Genomic DNA, 24,387 nt, shown 5'->3' on the forward strand with positions numbered 1-24,387 from the left:
GTGGGTTGGATGTAAAAGAGATGGAGAATGGTATGAATGGATATATTAGGTATATCATGTACTTATTATCAACTGGGATACTCTCATCAAAGCTGTTGAAACAACAAGTTTTACATTTATAACTCCGATAAGACCCATATACTCTCCTATGCTACACTTTTGCTGTTCAGATACCAGAACCATCACTCACTCAGCAATTGCTAACCTTACCAAACTCAAAACCTATGAGCAAGTAAGAAAATATATCATGCATTGTGAAAAAACTACATGCAAACTGTACAGTTAAAAGTGAAAAGCTAAACATTGCTACCACGTTATGATAAATCAAGTCTCCTGTTTATGTTAGATGGCTTTCCAAACTCCAGAACCAAAAGTTTGTCCTTTTTCAGTCGGAGAAACTCACTGCTTTTTCTAGCTACTTGCATAATGGTAGTCTTCAGTTTTCAATATATCCATCCGTCCATTATCCATGCTGCTTATCCCAATCGGGGTCACGGGAAACTGAAGACTATCCCAGCAGTCATTGGGCAGCAGATGGGGAAGACACCTTAGACAGGCTGCCAGGCCATCACAGGGCCGACACATTCACACCTAGGGACAATTTAGTATGGCCGATTCACCTGACCTACATGTCTTTGGACTGTGGGAGGAAACAGGAGCACCCGGACGAAACCCACGCAGACACGGGGAGAACATGCAAACTCCACACGGAGAACGACCCAGGATGACCAACCCCCAAGGTTGGACAATCCCAGGGTTCGAACCGAGGACCTTCTTGCTGTGAGGCGACCGCGCTAACCACTGCGCCACCGTGCCGCCCAACAAAAACAGCCAAAACAAAAAATGTATTTATAAATGTACTGCACACTAGTACTTTTACTTTCAATTTCAGAGTAAATGGTTTGGGACATAAAACATTACAGTTAAATAAGAATTTCAAAATAAATAGTTGTAAAGAAGGACACAGACTGATGTGTTGAGGTCTCTGCAATTTATTGTAGTTGGTGCTACTACTGACATTCTGTCCCTCACGCACATACACACACTCACACACAAAACATCTGCTTCAAGCACCAAGCCTACCGACCAACATAGCAGTTATGGCTTGACCTATGCATGTTTGGGCATCAAACCTGCTCCTCTCATGGTAGAGTTTCAAGTCAGGTTTTCATTATCACATACAGAGAACACACACACCTGCTTCATTTAGCGGCATGCTTGAGTACCTTCCGAGATGCATCACACGGTTCACAACTAAAGATGAAAAAAAAAAACTTGTGGATGCTAATATGAGTGACTTCAGCTTTGCACAACATTTTAATCAAGTTTATAATCCAGCATTCTGTTAGTCGTGTTGCTGTACAAGGACAGGAGACTGAGTTTACTCAAATATTAAGTTCTTTAAGTTAATTTACCTGAATGAAAATTATGCTGCCATGAGGTGCCTTATTTGTTTAGATACCCGTTTTAAAAGCCCTGGCCTCGACATTAGCTTTTTGGCGTTTGGCGGAGATAAAGGAACCATCAGTTATATGTGACGGTGACTTTGTTTTGCACTCAAGTGCTTTGTTTTGCTCAACTATCAGTTCCTTCACCTGCACACACTATAGAAGGCAATCCACTTCTGAAGTTGATTTGACAATAAAAACAGAGAAGCGCCAAGATCACCTGAACAAATTTCACATTATTGACTTACAACTGCAGGCCAGCGACAGAGAGAGCGTTGCGACATCACTGAATGATTGCAACTTTATGTAAACAAGAGAAAATTGCCAATGCCACTGCCCTTGATTCAAAATGATAGTATTACATACAGCTCTAGCAATAACAGAAAACCGTGCAACATCAGATGCAATGAGTAAATTCAAAACGGTAAACAAATATATTTGTGTTGGAGAATTAATCCTAAAACATTTTCTTAGTCCTTTCCCTAATGCCGTGTCTTTGTGAGAACAACGCTAAATCAACTGTTGGTGACAAAAACCAAATTATTTCACCGGCACAATTTTCTTAACAGCCTCGAGGACATCTGCGTTTTCCACCTTATTCCCAAACTCCTTCTCACGGTGCTCCAGAAGTACCCCCTGCAAAACAGGAGACAGTTAAAACATGCACACACACACACACAACAGTGCTTCCAGTTGTATTACTGAGACGTCTCAACTTTAAACAGAAACCATTGTGCGGTCTGCACAATCTGTCATATTTCGGTTTGCTTTGCTACCTGGTCCCCTGCTCCGATGACAAACACCCCCCCTAAGATGAAGCCCTCGCCGTTCATGTTGCCCTGGTAACCCGACCTCCAGGCCCGCATGAAGTTCTGCCACACTCCCAGACGGATGAAACCCAGCCCCCCCATCTTTCTCTGTATGGGGCCGTAGAAGTGTTTCTACAAGGGGCACAGTTCAGCTCAGTTTGAGAAGGAGTTTACAGGAGAGTGGGGATGACTTACGGGAATTTGTGAATGCAGATAAAAAGGAACTTACATTTTCATCGATGTAGATGTCTCCGGCAAAGTGTGGTCTGAAGTCTTGGATCTCTGTGCCGATGTTTTCTTTGACCACAGCAACCAGAGGGACCCCAAGCTCTTCCAGCTGGGGCTTTAGAGAGGACAGCTCCGTGGCCTCCTGCAGATTGAGAAAGAGAGAAGTGCAGACAGACAGATATAAAAGGAGACTGACAGTGAGCTAGATAGAGGGAGTGAGTTCGCTGTCAAATGTTAGCATGCATTGTCGGTTGCTGTAACTCCCATTAGTAATGAGATGCCCTGTGTCACCTCTCTGCACAAAAATCATCCAGGTCGCCGCACAGCCATGACCACAGCCCCGTTCTTTTCCCACAGGCTCTTGGCTTTGATGACCTCGTCATCTGCACAGAAAGATGCAACCAGAGCTTAAACAAGCATGCACTTTGGCACAATCTTAACAAGGATGCTTTGCTTGCAAAGAATCAAGGATATTTATTTTGATGCATGTATTATACCCAGAGTACTTGAACAAAGACAAAACGGTAGACCTTACATATGATTTGACCTAAGTTCTACTACGGAAACCGAAACAAACACGCTCACAGATAAATGGGTAACATGCACATCAGAGTGTACTGAGTAAGGATAATCATCTAATACAACGTTGAGCATTAATATTCTTTCTTCCTTTACAGTTAGCTAATCCAGAGAAAGCCACCAGTGGAGTTTAAGGTAAACATGAGATTTGCCTGGGAGGTTATACAAGGCCTCATTCAATGCATGTGCAATGCATTTAAACATTAAGTTGTAAGACAGTTTTGATCGGCTTACTCTTGCACTGACATAATGCTATAATTCCCCTCACTCAAATATGTTTTACTCATGGGTGAACTATCCTATAATGTATTCTCATACAATAACGACTTCTTCCAACTGAATAAATGGGACTGTTATTGAGTGACACTAGTAGGTATTCAATCAGAAAAGTCTGATAGATGATAAAGAGCATTTTCCCCACCATCCGAGGTGGATCGCAGGTCAGCATCCTCCAGGTACTCCAGCGATGCCTGGGCAGCTTTAGATAGACACAGGTCGGTGTTGGCCAGAAAGATCCCTGCCAGCGCTGCTCCGAGTGCCCCTAGACCCAGGGACCACATCCCCATATCAAACACCTCTCTCTCCAACCCAGAAGAAAACACTGCAGCACAAAAATACAACATGAGATTAATAATAACAACACAAAGAATTGCTGACCAAAATTCTTAGTCTGTGCTGATGGCTTCAAAGCTCAGAAACACAGCAAGTCCAAATGTGCATTAAAAACATAGATATTTCAAAGGTTACCTCTGAGGTAATCGATTTAAAATTAATCCTCAACTGTATTCATAGCACCCAGAGGAAACCCACACAGACACGGGGAGAACATGCAAACTCCATACAGAGGACGACCCAGGACAACCCCCAAGGTTGGACTACCCCAGGGCTCGAACCCAGGACCTTCTTGCTGTGAGGCGACCGCGCTAACCACTGTGCCACCATGCATGGGTTTCCTCCAGGTGCTCCGGTTTCCTCCCACAGTCCAAAGACATGTAGGTCAGGTGAATCGGCCGTACCAAATTGTCGCTAGGTGTGAATGTGTGTGTGTGTGTCAGCCCTGTGATGGCCTGGCGGCCTGTCCAGGGTGTCTCTCCGCCTGCCGCCCAATAACTGCTGCGATAGGCTTCAGCATCCCCGCAACCCTGACAGCAGGATAAGCGGTTTGGATAATGGATGGATGGATGTATTCATAGCTGGTGAAAGTGGGCTAAAATTGAGGTATCTGGAGATACTTTACTCTGCCAGCTGAGACAGGTCCAGAGGGAGTTACGAGAGTCAGGACATGACCAAATAAAAGCATGGATCAGTTTTAACAAAGAGAGAAAGCTTTACAGATAAAACATATTTGATGAACTTAAAGAAAGACAAATTCTTTACTGTGATATTTTAGCCTTCACTGCTTATTTTCAAAACAACCAATCTCAGCCAGACAGGCTGCTGGGAAAGCAAACTGTTTGACTTTTGGAACAGTTTTGCATTTCTCCACATATTTTCTCTCACAATGACAGCTCAGTTTGCCCAAGACAGACGGAGACGAAACAATACCCAGCTAGTGCACACGGCCTGGCGTCAGACTGCTGCATTATCAGTCTGTGACGGTGATATCCGTAATCACGAACAAACTGGGGGTTGAACTGATTTTTGGTATGGCTCGGTAATCGTCAACTGAGGCAAAGCAAAGATAACAGACGGTAGCTCAAGGTTGGCAGACAAATAAAAGTTTATCAGTGGCTGATATGTCTATGTGCCAGCTACTTTAGATGGCAATCAACCATTATTTGGATGTTCTATTGTATTACAAGGACATTGTAATACAAAACGTTTCAGGTGTTTGGTGATGTCTTTTTTTAAATCCATCTGCCATTGAGAATGGTGTTTGTTTTGGTTCTGATTCTCCTTTGAGATAAAAATCAGGGTTATGAAAGACATTTCAACACATCATAGAGGCTTGTATACTGTAAAATCATGGAGAGAACAGACTAAAGAAAGGTTGACTGGAGAGGCAATTAAACATATCTTGCCTGAGGTGGGCTTGTTTGGGTCAGGACTGGCTTTGGTTTTACTTTGGTGGAATAGAGAAGCTGGGGTTCTTAAAGAAGGGGGCCTGGGTGTGTGGGAGTGCTGGCTGTTCAGAGTAGCACCCCCTACAAGGAGGGCAGGGCTGTGCGAGGACAGTCTCCACCTCAGGGTTGTTGAACACCTGGACAAAGCCTGCACCAAAGCCATGGACTGTGTCTGACTCGTTACACACTGCCAGGTATTCACTGCAAAGGAGAAACACAAGTCTACGATGGAGTCCAACTGCTTGCCACACCACGGACCATGCCACACAAACACAATACAACCCGTGGTTACATGAAACCAAGCTGTCATCTCCAGTGGGTTCTCTCTGGCTTTTAGGAGAGATTAGGGTACGAGTGTTACCAGCGTGGTGAATCTAATTTAAGAATAGTGTAGGAGAAGACAACATCCTTTATGGGGGAAAAAAAAACAAAGTAGAATTCACTTTATTATATACTGTGAGGAGGGAATTTGCACTGCTGCATAGTTAAACCCTTGCCTTATACAATAGAAAATAATAAAAGTAACTAAAAATATGGAGTACAGAGTAAGATAACCCCTGCTTTTCAGCCTTTCTATAGAAGCCAGCTTCCAATCATAGTACTGAAAGGTAGGCTACAGTTACAAGACCACTTTACTGTCATTGGATTGAAAATTAAGTTTCCTTTATTAATCCCCTTGGGGAAATTCAGTTACTGTAAATTAACCCATCCTAGCTGTGATGTGTGTAGCTAGGAGCAGTGGGCTGCCGCCTTCATGCTGCACCCAGGAACCAACTCCAGTTCTTTTCCCATTGCCTTGGTCAGGGGGACAGACAGGAGTATAAACCCTAACATGCATGTTTCTTTTGACGGTGGGGGAAACTGGAGCATCCGGAGAAAACCCACGTAGACATGAGGAGAACATGCTAACTCTACACAGAGGACGACCTGGGATGACCCCAAGGTTGGACAACCCCGGGGTTCGAACCCAGGAGCCTTCTTACTGTGAGACGACAGCGCTAACCACTGGGCCACTGTGCCGCCCAAAACGGGCTAAACCATGTCATTATGTCATCAAGTAATCTAGTAGACCAACCAAAACATGCAAGCTATTTCACACAAACAAAAACTGCTTGCTTTTGTATCTTTATAATGAGACTGTTTTGAAAAATGTTATAGAAAATACAGAATACATTTAAGTGTATTATCATTGCATTATCAGATGCACTATTATTGTTACTGATACACCAGTCCAAGTCTAAGTTTAGTTATATTCAAAAAAGCTTGCCAAGTTCCTTAGCTTAAAAGTTGTTGAGGAACATAAAGGACAGGAGAATATATACTTGCACAAACATAATATGTATTGATTTGCATTCTTCATACTATGGTGGCTGACTATCAAAATTGTGTGGTGTTATAAAGTATAATACAGACTGTAATACACCTGCACACAACTTGTTACAACATGCATTTTGATGTTATTTGGGTGTGATTTAAGCGCTGGCTCCTCTAGCACATCATCATTAAATTCTATTTGACCTTACATGTGTTAGAGAGACCAGCATAAAAGTTAGTTCTGCCTATAGCACAAACAGAAAAAAAGGTAAACTTGAGAAAAGGGTGCATATAATTACTACATTCAGACAATATAACAATAACTTGGCTACATTTGCCAAGCAACGTGACTTAAAGTCCTCCTCTCAAAGACTTTTAAAACCACAATTTGAAAGCTCACCTCTAAAACACGTTCCTTCTTCAGGACCCCATGAGAATAAACAAAACGCAAGCCAATTCAACAAATTCAATGTAAAAATTAATAGTATACTAACTTGCCACTGTCTCCAACACGTAAGCAATTCAGGGCTTTGCAGACATATATAGCTAATGTAAATCCAAACCCCACACCATCCCAACGCACTTAAGTATTGCCTCTCAAACCTTTTGCAGATTGGAGGTCAGAACTGAAAGATATATAACATGGAGATTGTCTGGCATCCATCTATGGCTGTGTTGTGGCTAGATTCACTTCAGTCACTGCAGTGCCGATCAGATTGCAAGCAGTCCTGGCCACTGATAATATGAGTAAGATTTAGCCACGAAATTAAAGTTCATACATACAAATTGTCGACTGACAAAAGTTAGCCATAAATTACTTACTCATAAACGTTAGTGAGCAGGTGGGACCATAAACAACTAGATTACAAAACCTAGACTTACAGAAACAGATGGAGTCGGTGTTAAAAAAAATCGAATTAATTATTGAGACAGCTCTGCTAAAATGGGTGTCATGATGTCCTTGATAGCGAATCGATAGTACCACGTGACACCAGAATTTGTATCCCCGAAAGAATGTATAGCCCATATAATCCGTGGCGTGCATTCAAACTCAAAGCGGACCTTTTATAACTAGATTTGCCCGATGTCTGTAAAACGGATTACTTAAAAATAGTTTAAAAGATTAAAAAAATAATCTATAAACAGAAGAAAAAAAATACATTTCTCATAGAGCCTTTCCGTGGCGTCGCGGAAGCGCGAAACATTATTTGGGGTTACAACATGTGACGCAACACCGTTCAAAGTGCAGCGTCATACCCAATGACATAAACATGAGATAGCAAATGATTTAGACTATGAAGGTATATGGTTTTAAAAAACGCAACAGACCGCATACTTTAGAGTCGGTCTATGTAAAATGGACACGTTTAGCTTACTAGCCTGACCACATCCTCTCCTATACAGAGCTGACAGCGTTTGTTTAGTGGCTGGCCAATGACTAAAGATTAGGTCTGACATAAAGGAGGTCTACCTATTAAATTTAAATTGTAAATTATGAAACCGTCATTCTGAACATTTATGCTCAGTCCTTACCGAAATCAATGATTGGAGACTCAGCGCCTCCTTGCGAACGTCAGGTAACAGGTTTCGACGCAGGCTTACTTGTAGATTCAGATTCCAGGGAAACTAATCGCACCAGATGACCTGAGTATATCGCTCATACCCTGGTACAAATGTCCAAAACACGACCAGGTGAAATACATCATACGTTACAAAAATGGAAAAAATAAATAAATAAAAATAAGATGACAGATTCATTTATTTGCATTTTACATTACTGTCCTACCCAGTACAAATCTTTCTTGTAATGGTAAATCAGATTTAATTTTATAACAAGTTAATAACACTGGGGTCATGCAATGCTCTAAGGAAACCAGTTAAACGTTTATTTCATTACTTTCCTGATGTCAAGTGTATTTGTCTGAAAAGCTAAGGATTTGCATGTAAGCATCAGAGCTGCTCTCTCTGCAGAGTTTAGAAAACAGCCCATCATTAAAACACACAGGAATCCATCACATTAACACAGGACAGGCAAGCAATCGGACATTACACAGTTACAGCTGGTACACATGCGCAGAAAATGCCCCACCATGGTATTTGAAATATGTATGGCATGGCCATAAGGTAAAAACTGATGCAACCAGAAAAAAAAGAAGAAAAAAAAACAAACTTGAGTTGCATGCAAATGCATTCCATAACAGACAGTTCTAGATTTGCAGAGAGATTGTAAGAGGCTTTGATAGTGAAAATACATTCCTGATCTGTGTTATGTTTCAGTAAAGAACTATCAACGTTCAGCTAGAAAAATACCCCAAACACTATTATACGACATCACATCCATAAAACAAGCATTTCATTCATTCACATTCTATATTTTCTTTTGCAGAGGTGAAGCCATGTTGGATCTTGCGGGCTGTATTGAGTACTGCCAGCTTGTTGACTTTATCCCCAAACTCCTTCTCACGGTGTTCCAGCAGTATACCCTGGAAAAGAACAGATATATGTCCCATGAAGAGATCTGATCACTCGTTGTAAGTCTCAGTGGATATGACTCTCAGCTAACTGCATGGATTGTAAAAACAGGGATACATAGGTCATACCATTAATTATGCAAGCTTACCCTACCTGATTCCCAGGCCCGATGACAAAGACTCCCCCGAGGACCAGTCCTTCACCCTTAAGATTGCCTGTGAAGCCCCTCCGATAGGCCCGCCAGAGGCTCCTCCACACCCCAATACGGAAACACACAGAGAGGAACATCCACCGCTCTCGAGGGCCATAGAAATTTCTCTAATAAAGCAGAACAATAAAGGGGATTAAAGACTTTTCACTCCATTGCAGTGGTAAAAGGTCAGCCAGAGGTTTTGTAAAACAGACCTTCTGATCCACGTAGACCTTCCCAGTGAAGTACTTCTTGAAGCAATCCAGCTCCTTACCAATATTTTCTTTGACTATGGCAAAGAGTGGGACCTCAAGATCCTGCAGCTGGGACTTTAAAGAGGACAGCTCGGCAGCTTCCTAAATTAACAACGAAAAGGAGAGGGAGGACTAGACTTTAAAAAATGCCAGTAAAAATCAATTATTTTAGCTTCAGAGCACTGGTAACTAATATTAGCTGGATGTGTCCCAAAAATAGTCACATACCTCTCTGCACAGTAATCATCCAGGTCGCCGTACAACCATGACCACTGCTCCCATTTTATCCCAAAGAGTCTTTGCCTTGTGTTTCTCATGGACTGAAAAGAAACCCATGAAACGTTATAGTTAATCTCCATCTTCATGTCTGGTTAACTCATTCATCAAGTGCCAAGTATAGTAAGACCAATACAGAAGAAAAGGTCGAAGATAAACTCAAGCACTCAAATTTTTGGCCCATTCTGTAACTATTTTCTGTTTGACTGAACATGTCTGTCCTCTGGCTTACTTCCTCCAGTGGTCTTGAGCTCTGTTTCTTCCAGCACCTCCAGGTCGGCCCATGCTGGTTTAGTTTGGAACCAGTCTGTGAAGGAGCTGATGAGCTCTGCAACAAACAGGCTCAATGCCTTCAGGACAGCAGTCACAGTCACCATGGCCCTGTACTCTGTGCATGGACGACCTTTCCTGGAAGCAATATGTGCAAGTTTACATTCCCTGCTAAGTGTCTGCCTGTAGCATACTAAATAAATAATGATCAGTCATGTTTTGTGAGTGCATGTCTTTGCTTTTTGTGCCAGACAGGTGGGCTTATACGTTGATTATTTTCCTCATAAAATGTTTGCTATACTAGATTATCATTTTAGCTAGGTTAACATCTGACTGTGGTGGTTACAAACCATTACACCCCACAATATACCAACCCTCCTAAGAGCTTGTAACTGCAGCACATTATTTCTACTGCTAAATTCATCTGCTCGTTTCTTCATTCGCACATTTGTTTTGATTAGTGGCACAAATGCACCTACGCATTAACTTTAGCCAGTAAATGACCAAAAAAAAAATCACAAAAGATTTGATGGATTTGCAGGATTTGACAAACTGAACGTGAAATTGAATTTGACAACTAAACATGAAACATATTCATACTCACCAGTCTGTGCCTTCCAGCTACTAAGATGAGAATGAATCTCCTCAATCTGTTTGGCCCCTTAAGTACCATAAGCCCACTACATTCCCACCAGTCCGATCACAGTAAAAGCCTCGCTTACGTGAACTTACTGTGATAGAAATTCAGCTGAGTCTCACGTTGAGCTGTCAAACGTGGATATGGGATTCAGAGTAAAAGCCTCGTTGGAGAACACGTAGGCTGCCAGTGAGTTTTTCATCAGAGAGCCAGTCTGTATCGTCACCTTAATGCCAGTCAGGGGGAAAGCCTATTTAACACTTACACTGTCGAAGAAATTACCCTGCTGTTACTTGGAGCAAATTTATTCATTTACCTTAAATAATGGTTGAGAAAAACAATGTTAGTTGTAGTTTAGAGTTGATTTTGATACAGACTTCCTTGTTCCGGGTCTCCCTCTTTGTTGTGGTCAAGACCATTGTGGTGAAGAGGGAGCTCAGCTGGAAGGCAAAGCTCTCAATTTACCAGTCAATCTTCATTCCAACCCTCACCTATGGTCATGAGCTCTGAGTAGTGACCAAAAGGGTGAGATTGTGGATACACGCAGCTGAAATTAGTTCCCTCCATAGGGTGTTTGGGCTCAGCCTTAGAGATAGGGTGAGGAGTTCAGACATCCGGAGGGAGCTCGCAGTAGAGCTGTTGCTCCTTCGTGTCGAAAGGAGCCAGCTGAGGTGGTTCGAGCATCTGATTAGGATGCCTCCGGCGCGCCTTCCTTTGGAGGTTTTCCAGGCATGTCCAACTTGGAGGAGACCCTGGGGTAGACCCAGAACTCGCTGGAGGGACTACATGTCCAATCTGGCCTGGGAATCTCTTGGGATCCCCCAGGAGGAGCTGGAGGGCGTTGCTGGGGAGAGGGACGTCTGGAGTGCCCTACTTAGCTTGCTGCCACTGCAACCCGATCCGGGAGAAGCAGCTGATGATGAGATGATGATCAAATTATATGCGTATATAAATTATTCCAAACAAAAACAGAAGTAGGTTTACTAATTGTGCTATTCTGGATTATTCCCCTTATATGTGTATTATTAGTTTTTCTACTCAAAAAAGGATCTGAATTCCCTATGTATAATTCTAGTGGAATAGTTTGAATGATAATATCTCTGGTTGAAGATGACAACAGAGATTTAATACCTGATGGAATAGCATCAAAGACAATAGCGAATTCTCTAGGAAGTACAGGAATGTTATATTCTGATAAGAATTCATCTCATCTCATCTCATCTTCAGCCACTTTTCCGAGGTCGGGTCGCGGTGGCAGCAAGCTAAGTAGGGCACTCCAGACGTCCCTCTCCCCAGCAACACCCTCCAGCTCCTCCTGGGGGATCCCAAAGCGTTCCCAGGCCAGATTGGACATGTAGTCCCTCCAGCAAGTTCTGGGTCTACCCCAGGGTCTCCTCCCAGTTGGCCATGCCCGGTAAAACTCCAAACGAAGGCGCCCAGGGGGCACCCTAATCAGATGCCTGAACCATCTCAACGGGCTCCTTTCGATGCGAAGGAGCAGCGGCTCTACTCCAAGCTCCCTCCGGATGTCCGAGCTCCTCACCCTATCTCTAAGGCTGAGCCCAGACACCCTATGGAGGAAATTCATTTCAGCCGCTTGTATCCGCGATCTCACCCTTTCGGTCACTACCCAAAGCTCATGACCATAGGTGAGGATTGGAACGAAGATTGACTAGTAAATTGAGAGCTTTGCCTTCCGGCTCAGCTCCTTCTTCGCCACAACAGTCTGGTACAACATCCACATTACTGCTGATGCTGCACCAATCCGTCTGTCAATCTCCTGCTCCATCCTACCCTCACTCGTAAACAAGACCCCAAGATACTTGAACTCCTTCACTTGGGGCAGCAACTCATCCCCAACCTGGAGGGAGCAATCCACCATTTTCTAGTAGAGAACCATGGCCTCAGACTTGCTTATTTTTTCAATCAATAAATATACCCCAATTACCTTATCTAATAAATCACAGATTGGGCCTTGCCTTTAGGATGACTTTAGATAAACTTCAGCTTGGCCTTTTTTCCCCAGTAGACATGTAGAGCTTCGGGACTCGTCAATTCCTTTACTGAACAGCGTATTATTTTCATACCACTGGTCTGCATAAATGTCCGTGTTCAAATACATTCACAACAAGCATACCTGCAGCTGCAGCACCTGCTGAGCCCTCTGGGCCTTCTGAGAGGCCTGCTTCATCTTGGTGGAGCAGCTCTGCCTCAGCTCCTCCATCTCCTTTTCACAGCGCCGCTGCTTCTCCTCATACACCTTTCAGACAAAAGGGTGAAAGCTCAGTTAGGCTACTGCTAACATAACTTGTGCCAAGTCATCTCCGACTTGACCTTTTGAAACAAGGATAATATTAGCAAGCCTTTTCTTTTGGGCAGTGTAGGCGAGTGTAGCAATGACAGAGCATTCTGTAGTGAATGAATATTGTTATGGAATGAATTCTCAACACAGTCAAAAGTGTAATGAGTAAAGAATTACAAAAACATATATGCTATTATAGTATAAACAAAAGGGGAATCTAATCACAAAACTAATCCACAAGGCCAGAGGATTGATTTTTTTTCTGCGCTCTCAAATTGTTTTTAAATACACTTGGTGTAAGAAAATCTTTAATAGTAATGGTTAAAGCTGAACTGCAGTATTCTATGTACACAAACATGGATTTGTTTACATTCATAAATTAACCCATGCAGACGTATGGTTTGTTGTTACACCACTGACTATGTTGAGAAGTTATTACCTTCAAAGAAGTTTGGAAATCTTAATTTTCATATTTAGATGGCTACAGTGTTTATATCCAGATTTTAGCGGTGGCTTGGAAGCTCGCGTGATGTTAAGTGTTTTTGTTAAGCTACAGGGACCCATTTTGCTCAGTAGTGCTACTAGTAGCCATACACTCTATAGTACATCTTTAAGACTATATATGCCTAAAACTAATTTAAAAGATGACTGTGGGTTTTTGGAGTGACCCCCTTCGCCCCCCCCCCCACCAGGATAGTTGTTCTCACTGTTCTCCACCATATCCCTTGAAAATCTTTCACAAAATCGACTGCTGATTACAGTGACGTCAACAATAGCAACAACAACAAGTAATCATATCATTATTGTTGTATTCATTTATATGGCTAGCTGGTAAATTCTGTGTAGCACCTCACCTGGCAGATGGCAGCCTCATTCTCATCCAAGTTTTCCCGGAGCTGCTGCAGCTCCAAATCTCTCTCACTCAGTTTCTCCTCCAGTTCCCTCACCACCGCCTCATAGCCCTCCACTGGAGGTGGGGAGTGCCCACAGAAGCCACTGTCTGACAGGGGCTGTCCACGCCTGCTCAGCGACCCAGAGCCAGAGCTCTTGCTCTGATGCATGTTCATGGAAATATATTGGACAGTTTGGGCACTGATGCCCTCATGAGGGGCTTTATCAGCGCCAACCCGGAGAGAAAGGCCACGTTTGGAGTTCTGCATGCAGGCTGACAGTAAGGCAAGACAATTATATATTTCTTGATTGGAGACCGTGGCTGATAGGTCTATGTGTATGGATGGGTTGATTTTTATATGCCGTCGCCATGCAGCCTGCAGTTGTGTTTGGAGATTGCATGTGGCTGATAAGCCCATGTGTTACTATAGGTTGATTTTTAGGCTAGATGCTGCCGCCGCGCAGCCTGCAGTTGTGTTTTGGAGATTGTGCTTTGGCTATAGGCATACATATTACGTGTCTTTATGTGTTTGCTTTTTTAATGCTGCCGCCAAGCAGTCTGCATTTGTGTGGTGATGTGCTTTTATGTGTCATCCATAAATGAGTGTTGATGTTCAGCATCACAGTCAGCGTACAAGCACTTCGCATAGCAAAGCAGCGCCCATAACGTTAGGCCTGACACCACTGTGTGTGTGTGTGTGTGTGTGTGTGTGTGTGTGTGTGTGTGAGAGAGAGAGAGAGAGAGAGAGAGAGAGAGAGAGAGAGAGTGAGTGAGTCTATTTGTCCCTCAGCAGCAACTAACTTGCATTCTAGTCATTTATCAATGTTTTAAGCGTCTAGGCTATGCAGTCATAATGTCAATCCTGGCAAAACTCGACCCCCCTTTTTTCTCAGCCCCCCCGCTCAAAATATGTTCCCGCGGCTATGCATCCTACCCTCACTCGTGAACAAGACCCCGAGATACTTGAACTCCTTCACTTGGGGCAGCAACTCATCCCCAACCCAGAGGGAGCAATCCACCATTTTCCGGTAGAGATCCATGACCTCAGACTTGGATGTGCTGACTCTCATCCCGGCCATTTCACACTCAGCTGCAAACCGCCCCAGTGCGTGCCGGAGGTCGCGTTCTAATGAAGCCAACAAAACCACGTCATCTGTGAAGAGCAGAGATGCAATTGTGAGGTTCCCAAAGCACACACACTCCTCATCTTGGCTGCACCTTGAGATCCTGTTCATGAATATCACAAACAGAATCGGAGACAAGGGACAACCTTGGCGGAGTCCGACACCCACCGAAAACGTGTTTGCCTTTGTGCCAAGAATGCGGACACAGCTCTCACTTTGGTTATACAAGGACCGGGTAGCTTGTAGCAACTGTCCCGGTACCCCATACTCCCGCAGTACCCCCCACAGAGTGCCCCGGATTACATGGTTGTAAGCCTTCTCCAAGTCCACAAAACACATGTAGACTGGCTGGTCAAACTCCCGTGCCCCCCCCCCCACTTCCGCAAGGGTAAAGAGTTGGTCCGTTGTTCCACGGCCGGGATGGAATCCGTATTGTTCCTCCTGGATCTGAGGTTTGACAATCAGTCAGAGCCTCCTTTCGAGCACCCTAGAGCAGTGGTTCTCAACCTTTTTGGGGTCCTGGACCCCCTGCGTATTTTTGATCTACCCTGAGGACCCCTCCACCTGATCTTGGGGGAGGGGGGTTGCAATTTGATAGAAACAGTAGAAACTGCATTTTAAATTGCATTATAGCATTTATTCACTCTTTGGGGCAAAAATAAGAGCTTTCAGTTGTAACTTAGATATAGTTAACAAAACAGAATTCTTATGCAGTAACTTTCAGATATATGTAACAAAACAGAATGTGTATTCAGTAACTTTCAGATATATGTAACAACAGAATTTTTATGCAGTAACTTTTAACAATGCAAACGGGAGCGAGATCTCGTATTAAAATACAATAAATTACACTTGTGAAAAATGTAATTAGAGAAAAAAGTCCTGTTACCCTTTATAGTTTAGGTAGATAAAGGTCTCAGTCACATTTGAGTAAAATAATCCTATTTCTATAAATGTCATAGTGTGGTGACCCACATCTATATATCGAGAGACATTCACCTAAGAGGACGGTGTACCTTTAAGGGAAGAGGCGAGGGGTCAGATAATGCACTTCCGCTTCCGGTTCACAGTCAGTTCAGTGTCGTTGTCGAACGTATGACATGCAAAGTTGGAGCTAGTAAACTACCTCGACTACGTCTACTCTCACGTCTCCTGTCTCGTTGTTTTCTAACTCCACATTGGTGACCCCGACGTGATCGAACTACTAATACGAGTATGTCTGACAACGACGACGCCGGTGCTAACAACATGGCTATTGCTAACGCTAGCATTTATGCCGCTACTGTGAAGCTACCCGACTTTTGGCAGCATAATCCACGGCCGTGGTTTCAACATGTGGAAGCCCAGTTCCAGCTGAGAGGGATAACGCAGGATGCAACGCAGTACTTCCACGTAGTGGCGGCGTTAGACGCATCGACAACAGCGCGAGCAATGACACTGTTGGAAGCTCCGCCAGCTGCTGGCAAGTACGATGCTATAAAGACATTCCTCCTGAAACTATTTGAACTGTCGGAGCTGGAGAAGGCAGACCGTTTACTGTCCCCGAATGGCCTCGGCGACGGCAAACCGTCTGAGTTAATGGAAAAAATGCTGTCTGTGCTGGGATCGGCTGATCCGGCCTTTCTTTTCACACACATTTTTCTGAGGCAGCTCCCCGCACCTGTACGCACAGCACTGGCCAGTTCTCCTCTCGCCGCCTCCAAGGACTACCGTTCTCTGGCTGCTGAAGCAGACAGGGTTTTCCTGGCCAACCGGCAACAGTTTGTGCATGCCCTGCTACCCCACCAGACCGCCCCACCACCACCTGTGTACGACTATATGGACACCGCGGCTGCGGTGACAGCCCGCCGCCAACCTGACGACGGGCTCTGTTATTACCATGCCAGGTTTGGGGCAAAAGCAAAACAGTGTCGCAAACCCTGCAGTTACAGGGTTCAGGGAAACGCCAAGGCCGGCGCTCGTTAACGGCTATGGGCGCCGGCCGTGACTGCAAGCTGTTGTTCATCAGAGACTCCTTGTCGGGCCGACGGCTGCTGGTTGACTCTGGCGCTCAACGCAGCATACTACCAGCACAAGCTGTGGACACGATGACCGACAGTCACGGCCCCCAGATGGACGCCGCCAACGGCACGTCCATTCGGACGTACGGTATCAGACATGTAGACGTGTGTTTTGGCGGCCGACGTTTCGGCTGGGACTTTGTGATGGCTGCTGTATCCACCCCGCTCCTAGGTGCGGATTTCCTCTGTGCTTTCAACCTGCTGGTGGATGTTAAAAACTGTCGCGTGATTGATGCCGTCTCTTTTGCGTCATACCCCTGCACGCTTGGGGGCGCAGGAGCGCTGTGCCTCGCTAACACACTCTCCACCGGGGATCCATACCAACGCCTGCTCGCAAATTTCCCCGAGCTCACCACACCCACCTTCTCCTCGGCGGTGGCCAAGCACGGCGTGGAACATCATATCACCACAGTGGGCCCCCCAGTTTACGCCCGGGCCCGACGCCTCGACTCGGCCAAGCTCGCAATAGCCAGGGAGGAGTTTTCGACTATGGAGCGCCTCGGCATTGTCCGCCGTTCTGACAGTCCGTGGGCTTCCCCTCTTCACATGGTTACTAAGGCCGACGGGGGTTGGCGCCCGTGCGGGGACTACCGTCGCCTAAACAATGCCACGACCCCCGACCGGTACCCCATACCGCACATACAAGATTTCTCTACCCACCTGGCGGGCGCTGCCATCTATTCCAAAATTGACTTAGTGCGGGGGTATCACCAAGTGCCGGTCCACCCACTGGATGTCCCAAAAACGGCTGTCATCACACCCTTTGGGCTCTTTGAGTTCTTACGTATGCCTTTCGGCCTTAAAGGGGCGGCGCAGACGTTTCAACGCCTTATGGATTCTGTGCTCCGCGACATGCCATTTTTGTTTGTGTACTTAGACGACATCCTCGTGGCCAGCGCGTCGGCGGAGGAACACATGACGCACCTCAGACAGCTGTTCGACAGGCTCAGCGAACACGGCCTCATCATCAACCCAGCTAAGTGTCAGTTCGGGGAGTCATCCATCACCTTCCTCGGGCACCACATCACTCCACAGGGGGCCGTTCCCCTCCCTGCCAGGGTTGAGGCTGTCACCATGTTCCCCCGCCCCCGCACTGTACAGTCGCTGCAGGAATTCCTGGGCATGGTGAACTTTTATAACCGTTTCCTGCCCCGTGCCGCCCACATCATGCGTCCCCTGTATGAGGGCCTGCGGGGTAAGAAGTCTAAGGACGAGCTGGACTGGTCTTCGGGGATGGACGAGGCTTTTGTGGCCGCCAAGACCGCACTGGCCAACGCTGCGCTGCTAGCTCACCCGTCGCCTGCCGCCCCCATAGCCCTTACAACGGATGCCTCCGACTACGCCGTGGGGGCCGTGTGTGAGCAGTGGGTGGGGGGGGGGCTGGCAGCCGTTAGCGTTCTTCAGTAAACAACTCCGTGAGAGCGAGCGCAAATACAGCACCTTTGATAGGGAACTACTGGGTCTCTTCCTCGCAACCAGACACTTTAGGTTCCTATTGGAGGGCCGACAGTTCACCGCTTTCGTGGACCACAAACCGCTGACGTTCTGTATGGCCAAAACCTCAGAACCGTGGTCTGGGCGTCAGCAGCGCCATCTCGCGGCGGTTTCCGAGTTTACCACGGACATACAACACGTGTCGGGCAAGGATAACTTCGTCGCCGACTGCCTTTCACGGGCGGTTGTTAACGCCGTTCACTTGGGACTCGACTACGCCGCTATGGTAGCGGACCAAGCCAAGGACGCGACCGTTCAAGGCTACCGGTCGACCCCTACCTCGCTACCGCTGGAGGACGTGACGTTCGACGCAGCCAACACCACCCTCCTCTGTGACATCTCCACCGGTCAACCGCGCCCCCTGGTGCCTACTTCCTGGCGGCGCCGAGTTTTCGACACCGTCCACGGCCTTTCCCACCCGGGAGTGAAGGCCTCGATCAAGCTGGTGAGCATCAAGTTCGTTTGGCCTGGGCTCCGTAAGGATGTTAGAGCCTGGGCTGGCTCGTGTGTGGCGTGCCAACGCGCCAAGGTGCACCGCCATACCAAGGCCCCTTTGGCGCCGTTTGTGGTTCCAGAGAGGCGGTTTGACCACGTCAATGTTGACCTGGTGGGTCCCCTGCCCCCCTCCCGTGGTTATACGTTCCTCCTCACTATTGTGGACAGGGCCACCAGGTGGCCAGAGGCTATTCCCTTGTCCTCCTAGACGGCAGCAGAGGTAGCACGGGCGTTCATCGGCTGCTGGGTGGCCCGTTTCGGCACGCCTGGTGACATCACGAGCGACCGGGGCTCCCAGTTTACCTCGGAGCTCTGGACTGCGGTCGCTGAGCACCTGGGGGTGAAGATCCACCGCACTACGGCGTACAACCCGCAGAGCAACGGACTTTGTGAGCGGTTCCATCGGGACATGAAAGCCGCTCTGCGGGCAAGCCTCACTGGCTGCGACTGGATGGACCGGCTCCCGTGGGTCATGCTCGGCCTGCGTTCGGCCCCGAAGGAAGACCTCCAGACCTCCTCCGCTGAGCTGGTGTATGGCCAGCCCCTGCAGGTTCCGGGGGAGTTTCTTCCGGATGCTACAGCTCCCTGGTCGGCCGCCTCTCACCTCAGTGCGTCCCGGAGCGCTGCCGGTGCCTTCGCTCCCGTTCTGATGTCTCAACACTGCCTCCCCCGGTCCTACGTCCCCAAGGATCTGCCATCGGCGAGGTACGTCTTCATTAGGCACGACAGCCATCGGTCCCCGCTGCAGCCCCCATACGACGGGCCCTTCCGCGTCCTGGAGGCGGGGGATAAGAACTTTGTGGTGGACATGGGGGGCAGGCCGGAGCGGGTCGCTATAGACCGTCTCAAGCCCGCTCACTTGGACATTGGTGAGCCAATGCAATTGGCCCTACCCCCGCGGCGGGGGCGCCCTCCTAGGTCGGCCCCGGCACCTGCCTCTGTTCCTGCTTCGGCCCCATCTGTTTCCCCTCCTGTGAAGCGCAGCCGTTATGGCCGCAGGGTCCGCCTCCCGACTCGTCACCTGTTTTCCCCGTGACTTTGCACTATGTCATTGACTGTTCTGTTGTAGAGTCTATTTTTATGTTCATAACTTGCACTTTTGCTGTTTTGCATTGTTTTGTGTAGGTGAATTCTGGGGGGGCCTGTGTGGTAACCCACATCTATATATCGAGAGACATTCACCTAAGAGGACGGTGTACCTTTAAGGGAAGAGGCGAGGGGTCAGATAATGCACTTCCGCTTCCGGTACACAGTCAGTTCAGTGTCGTTGTCAGATGTATGACATGCTAAGTTGGAGCTAGTAAACTACCTCGACTACGTCTACTCTCATGTCTCGTTGTTTTCTAACTCCACAATAGGATCTTTTTTTTAAAGATATTTTATTTTCACCGACCCCTTGCAATTACACCACGGACCACTAGGGGTCCGCGGACCCCCGGTTGAGAAACACTGCCCTAGAGTATACTTTCCCAGGGAGACTGAGCAATGTGATGCCCCGATAATTGGAGCACACCCTCCGGTCCCCTTTTTTAAATTTATTATGAAACTTTGGTGGACACGTATTGGGGATAGAATTCAACCCAGGAACTAAGGGTTAAGTCATGGTTGCCCTGGCAGGTTAACGCAGGGTGAAGTTATGGTTGTTCAGCCAGTTTTCTGGTTATTCTTGCCGCCTCCACTCAGTCGAGCTGTGGTTTTGTTGTCTCTCTGATTTACCGTTGATTAAAGAAAGTTGCCTACACGGCTAAAGTGTGAACCTACGGTCTTCGTTCCTTCGGCTCTACACTGGTGACCCCGACATCGGTTTTCGGGTAAGTTTTCTGAAACCACACACATTATGGCTACGAACGCCGTTGCAATTAAACTGCCGGAGTTTTGGGAGTCTTCCGCGGCTACATGGTTCGCACAGGCTGAGGCACAGTTCGCGCTCAGAGACATAACAGCAGACGACACCAGGTACTACTACGTAGTGGCAGCGCTGGGGGGCGCTACGGCTTCCAGGATAAGCGGTTTCATAACCAACCCACCGGCCGATGGTAAATACGCCGCACTTAAAAATCTCCTCCTTGAAACTTTTGAACTGTCAACAACGGAGAGAGCACGTCGCCTCTTCGCAATTCAGGGCTTGGGAGATGGCAAACCATCGGAGCTAATGAGCAGGATGTTAAACCTACTGGGTCAAGAAAAGCCATGTTTCCTGTTTAGGGAGCTGTTTCTGCGCAACATGCCGCCCCACGTCCAGACTGCGCTCGCTAACTCCACCATCACTGATCCCCGTGAGCTGGCAAAGGAGGCTGACCGATTCTTCGTCGCTACACAACGTTCCTCCCATGCCGGGTTGCTGGCTCCTACCTTCACTGGCCCCCCGCCGACATCGCGGGCGTGGCCCGACGGTGGCGCCACAGCGTCAGACCGCTACAAGCCCTCTGGACTCTGTATGTACCACGCTCGATTTGATGCGAAAGCTAAACGGTGCCGTTCCCCCTGCAACTACAGGCCGACGGGAAACGAGAGGGCCAACACTCAGTAGTGGCCATGAGTGTTGGCGATACGAGCAGGCTACTCTTCATCCTCGACACCATCTCCGGTCGGCGATTTCTCTGTGACACGGGCGCACAGAGAAGCGTGCTCCCTGCTACTGACGTCGACATCATGGGCGGGGAGCGGGGCTGTAGTAGACCAACAGCGCTACCTAGTGGTGGTTAAGCTAGGCTCTCATATACCCCGGATGTTGACTGCTGTGACAGTCGGAGAGCTACAATAAAGAGGACAAGACGTTGGGAATTGGTCTTCGGCTCAAATCACTGTTATGGATATATTAGCAGTATAAAATACATCCAGATAATATAGCGAATATATTACAGTGGCGACGACGGATGGGATACCTTTAATGTGAGAAGGTAATCCCGGTAGTTAATAAAAGCGGACGAAGCAACGTGACGCTACAAGCTAGCTTCCAGCCAGCTAGCAAGAAAAGACTAGCTAGCCAAGCCAAGCACAAGCATGGCGCATTTCATCAGCAATATTGCTAAATACAAGGAAGGTAAAGAGGACTTCGAGTCGTACCTTGAAAGATCTGTCGACCGTATTGCAGCCACTACACCAACTCCTGAAGAAGGAAGTCGAATGGAAATGGACACCAGAGTGTGCAGCAGCATTCAAGGCTGCCAAAGAACAGTTAGTGAAAAGCTCAGTAGTAGTACACTACGACACGCAGAAACCACTGAAATTAGCTTGTGACGCATCCCCTTATGGGATAGGGGCGGTAATGTCACACATAATGGAAAATGGGGACGAGAAACCAATCGCCTTTGCGTCACGTACGTTGACAGAGGCAGAGAGTAAATATAGTCAGATAGAGAAGGAGGCGTTGGCCATAATATTTGGCGTGACCAAATTTCATAAATATCTCTATGGCCGCAAATTCAGTTTAATAACTGACCACAAACCCCTCCTTGCCATCTTAGGACCCAAGTCAGAAATCCCTACACTAGCCGCTTTGCATATGCAGAGATGGGCACTGAGGCTTATGGCTTATGACTACAGTATAGAGTACAGAACGTCAGCGGACAATGCAAATGCGGATGCGTTATCTAGACTGCCGGGGAAAGAAAAGGACAAAACAGCGGAGGAGAACAGCATTTTTTATTTCTCATTAGTAGATGCGCTACCCGTGCAGGCTACAGAGATTGCACAGAGCACTCTCAAGGACCCAGTCCTATGCAAGGTACTGGAACTGACCCGGTCTGGATGGCCAAGTTACATCAACAATGACACACTGAAACCGTACTTCAACCGAAGGAATGAACTGTCTGTGGAACAAGGATGCATTCTGTGGGGAATTCGAATTATCATCCCACCAGCACACAGAGAACAACTACTGTACGACCTACACCAAGGGTGCAGGATGAAAAGTTTGGCGAGGGGCTATTTATGGTGGCCTCAGTTGGACAGTGATATCGAACGTGCAGTACAGCAATGTGATGCTTGTCAGAGTGTGAGGAAGCTACCAGCAGTAGCACCACTACACTGCTGGCAGTGGCCTACGAGAGTGTGGCAGAGGCTACATATTGACTTTGCAGAGAAGGATCAGCAACACTTCCTAGTGTTAGTAGACAGTCATTCAAAATGGCTTGAGGTGATCCCCATGGCAACAACTACCGTCGCCAAAACGATCGAAGTGCTGCGGAGCATCTTTTCGTCCTACGGTCTTCCTGAGGAGATCGTCTCGGACAACGGTCCACAATTCACCTCGCTGGAGTACAAAACATTCCTGAAAAGCAACGGCATTAAGCAGACCTTGGTGCCAGCTTACCATCCTGCTTCTAATGGTGCCGCAGAGAGAGCAGTCCAGACGGTGAAAGCTTCACTTCTGAAACAGCTGCTCGATGAGAAGAAACAAAACGTCACTATTACAGTAAAACACAGGCTCGCCAACTTCCTGTTGTCATACAGGACCACACCACACAGCGTTACAGGTTGCACACCAGCAGAACTGTTCCTCAAACGTCAGTCTAGGACCAGGTTCAGCCTGCTGAAGCCAGACCTCGCTCGAGTGGTGGGGGACAAACAACAAAAGCAGAAGGACTATCATGACCAACCCGCCTCGAAGCTGAGACATCTGTCAGAGGGGGACTCAGTACTGATCCGAAACTTCCGTGGAGGAAAGGAGAGGTGGACGAAAGGGACAGTGGAAAAGAGACTCGGACCAGTCACCTACCTGGTGTGGAATGGAGTGAACCGACGTTCAGTCCACATTGACCATCTGCTGTTCGACCGACCCTCCAGTCCTCCTGAGGCATTTCAGTTTCAGGATGACCAGATGGGTATCAGCAACACCTACCCTGCAGTTGCGGATTTGGGGGGGAAAGGCACACCTGGAGCCATAGGTGCTAGCCCGTACTCACCTGAAGATACACCCGTTCCAAGGATGCAGGCTCCGGAGAAGCTTGCAACACCCTTACGAGGTTCAGTGGGCAAGGCCGTGTCGCCTCCTCACCGAGCATCCACTTCCCCTGAGGTGGTTGAGCGCCGATACCCTCAGAGAGAGAGGGCACCTCCAAAACGACTCTTTGTAAGATCAGCCAAGTTCCTGAATAAAAGAGTTCCTGAGAGACTAAATTGTTCAACTCCTGTTCAGAAAAAAATGTGAAAAACAGTTCCTGAGACTGATATGTAAATGGGCAAATGTGGGTCGAAGTGGGTTGTGTAACCAGTAATGACCAAGTAAAAGATGCTGAAAGTAATTTGCCATATCAGCATGTTTTAGAGTGATAATATTTTATTAGGGGAACTTCATAGTTTAAGGGGGAGGAGTGTAGTAGACCAACAACGCTACCTAGTGGTGGTTAAGCTAGGCTCTCATATACCCCGGATGTTGACTGCTGCGACAGTCGGAGAGCTACAATAAAGAGGACAAGACGTTGGGAATTGGTCTTCGGCTCAAATCACTGTTATGGATATATTAGCAGTATAAGATA

General features: G+C 47.1%; 1 protein-coding gene and 1 pseudogene across 5 annotated transcripts; both read right to left on the reverse strand.

Moving 5' to 3' along the window:
- Positions 1–983: 983 nt before the first annotated feature.
- LOC130122906 (peroxiredoxin-like 2A) lies at positions 984–8,032 on the reverse strand. 5 transcript variants are annotated; one of them, XM_056291968.1, is made up of 7 exons: positions 7,975–8,007; positions 5,086–5,328; positions 3,486–3,665; positions 2,777–2,868; positions 2,487–2,627; positions 2,225–2,389; positions 984–2,084 (listed from the first exon to the last, which is right to left on the reverse strand). In XM_056291968.1, the coding sequence occupies exons 2-7, from the start codon at positions 5,288–5,290 to the stop codon at positions 1,989–1,991; spliced, it is 879 nt and encodes a 292-aa protein (XP_056147943.1). In that variant the 5' UTR covers positions 5,291–5,328; positions 7,975–8,007; the 3' UTR covers positions 984–1,988. The 5 variants fall into 5 exon arrangements, with proteins under 5 accessions (XP_056147943.1, XP_056147944.1, XP_056147942.1 ...); XM_056291969.1 differs by lacking the exons at positions 5,086–5,328; positions 7,975–8,007 and adding exons at positions 6,842–6,859; positions 7,264–7,274; XM_056291967.1 differs by lacking the exon at positions 7,975–8,007 and adding an exon at positions 6,842–6,865.
- Positions 8,033–8,798: 766 nt separating this feature from the next.
- LOC130122516 (peroxiredoxin-like 2A) lies at positions 8,799–13,903 on the reverse strand (annotated as a pseudogene).
- Positions 13,904–24,387: the final 10,484 nt, after the last annotated feature.

The sequence above is a fragment of the Lampris incognitus genome, chromosome 13, assembly GCF_029633865.1.
Source record: "Lampris incognitus isolate fLamInc1 chromosome 13, fLamInc1.hap2, whole genome shotgun sequence".
NCBI classification, from domain to species: Eukaryota; Metazoa; Chordata; class Actinopteri; order Lampriformes; family Lampridae; genus Lampris; species Lampris incognitus.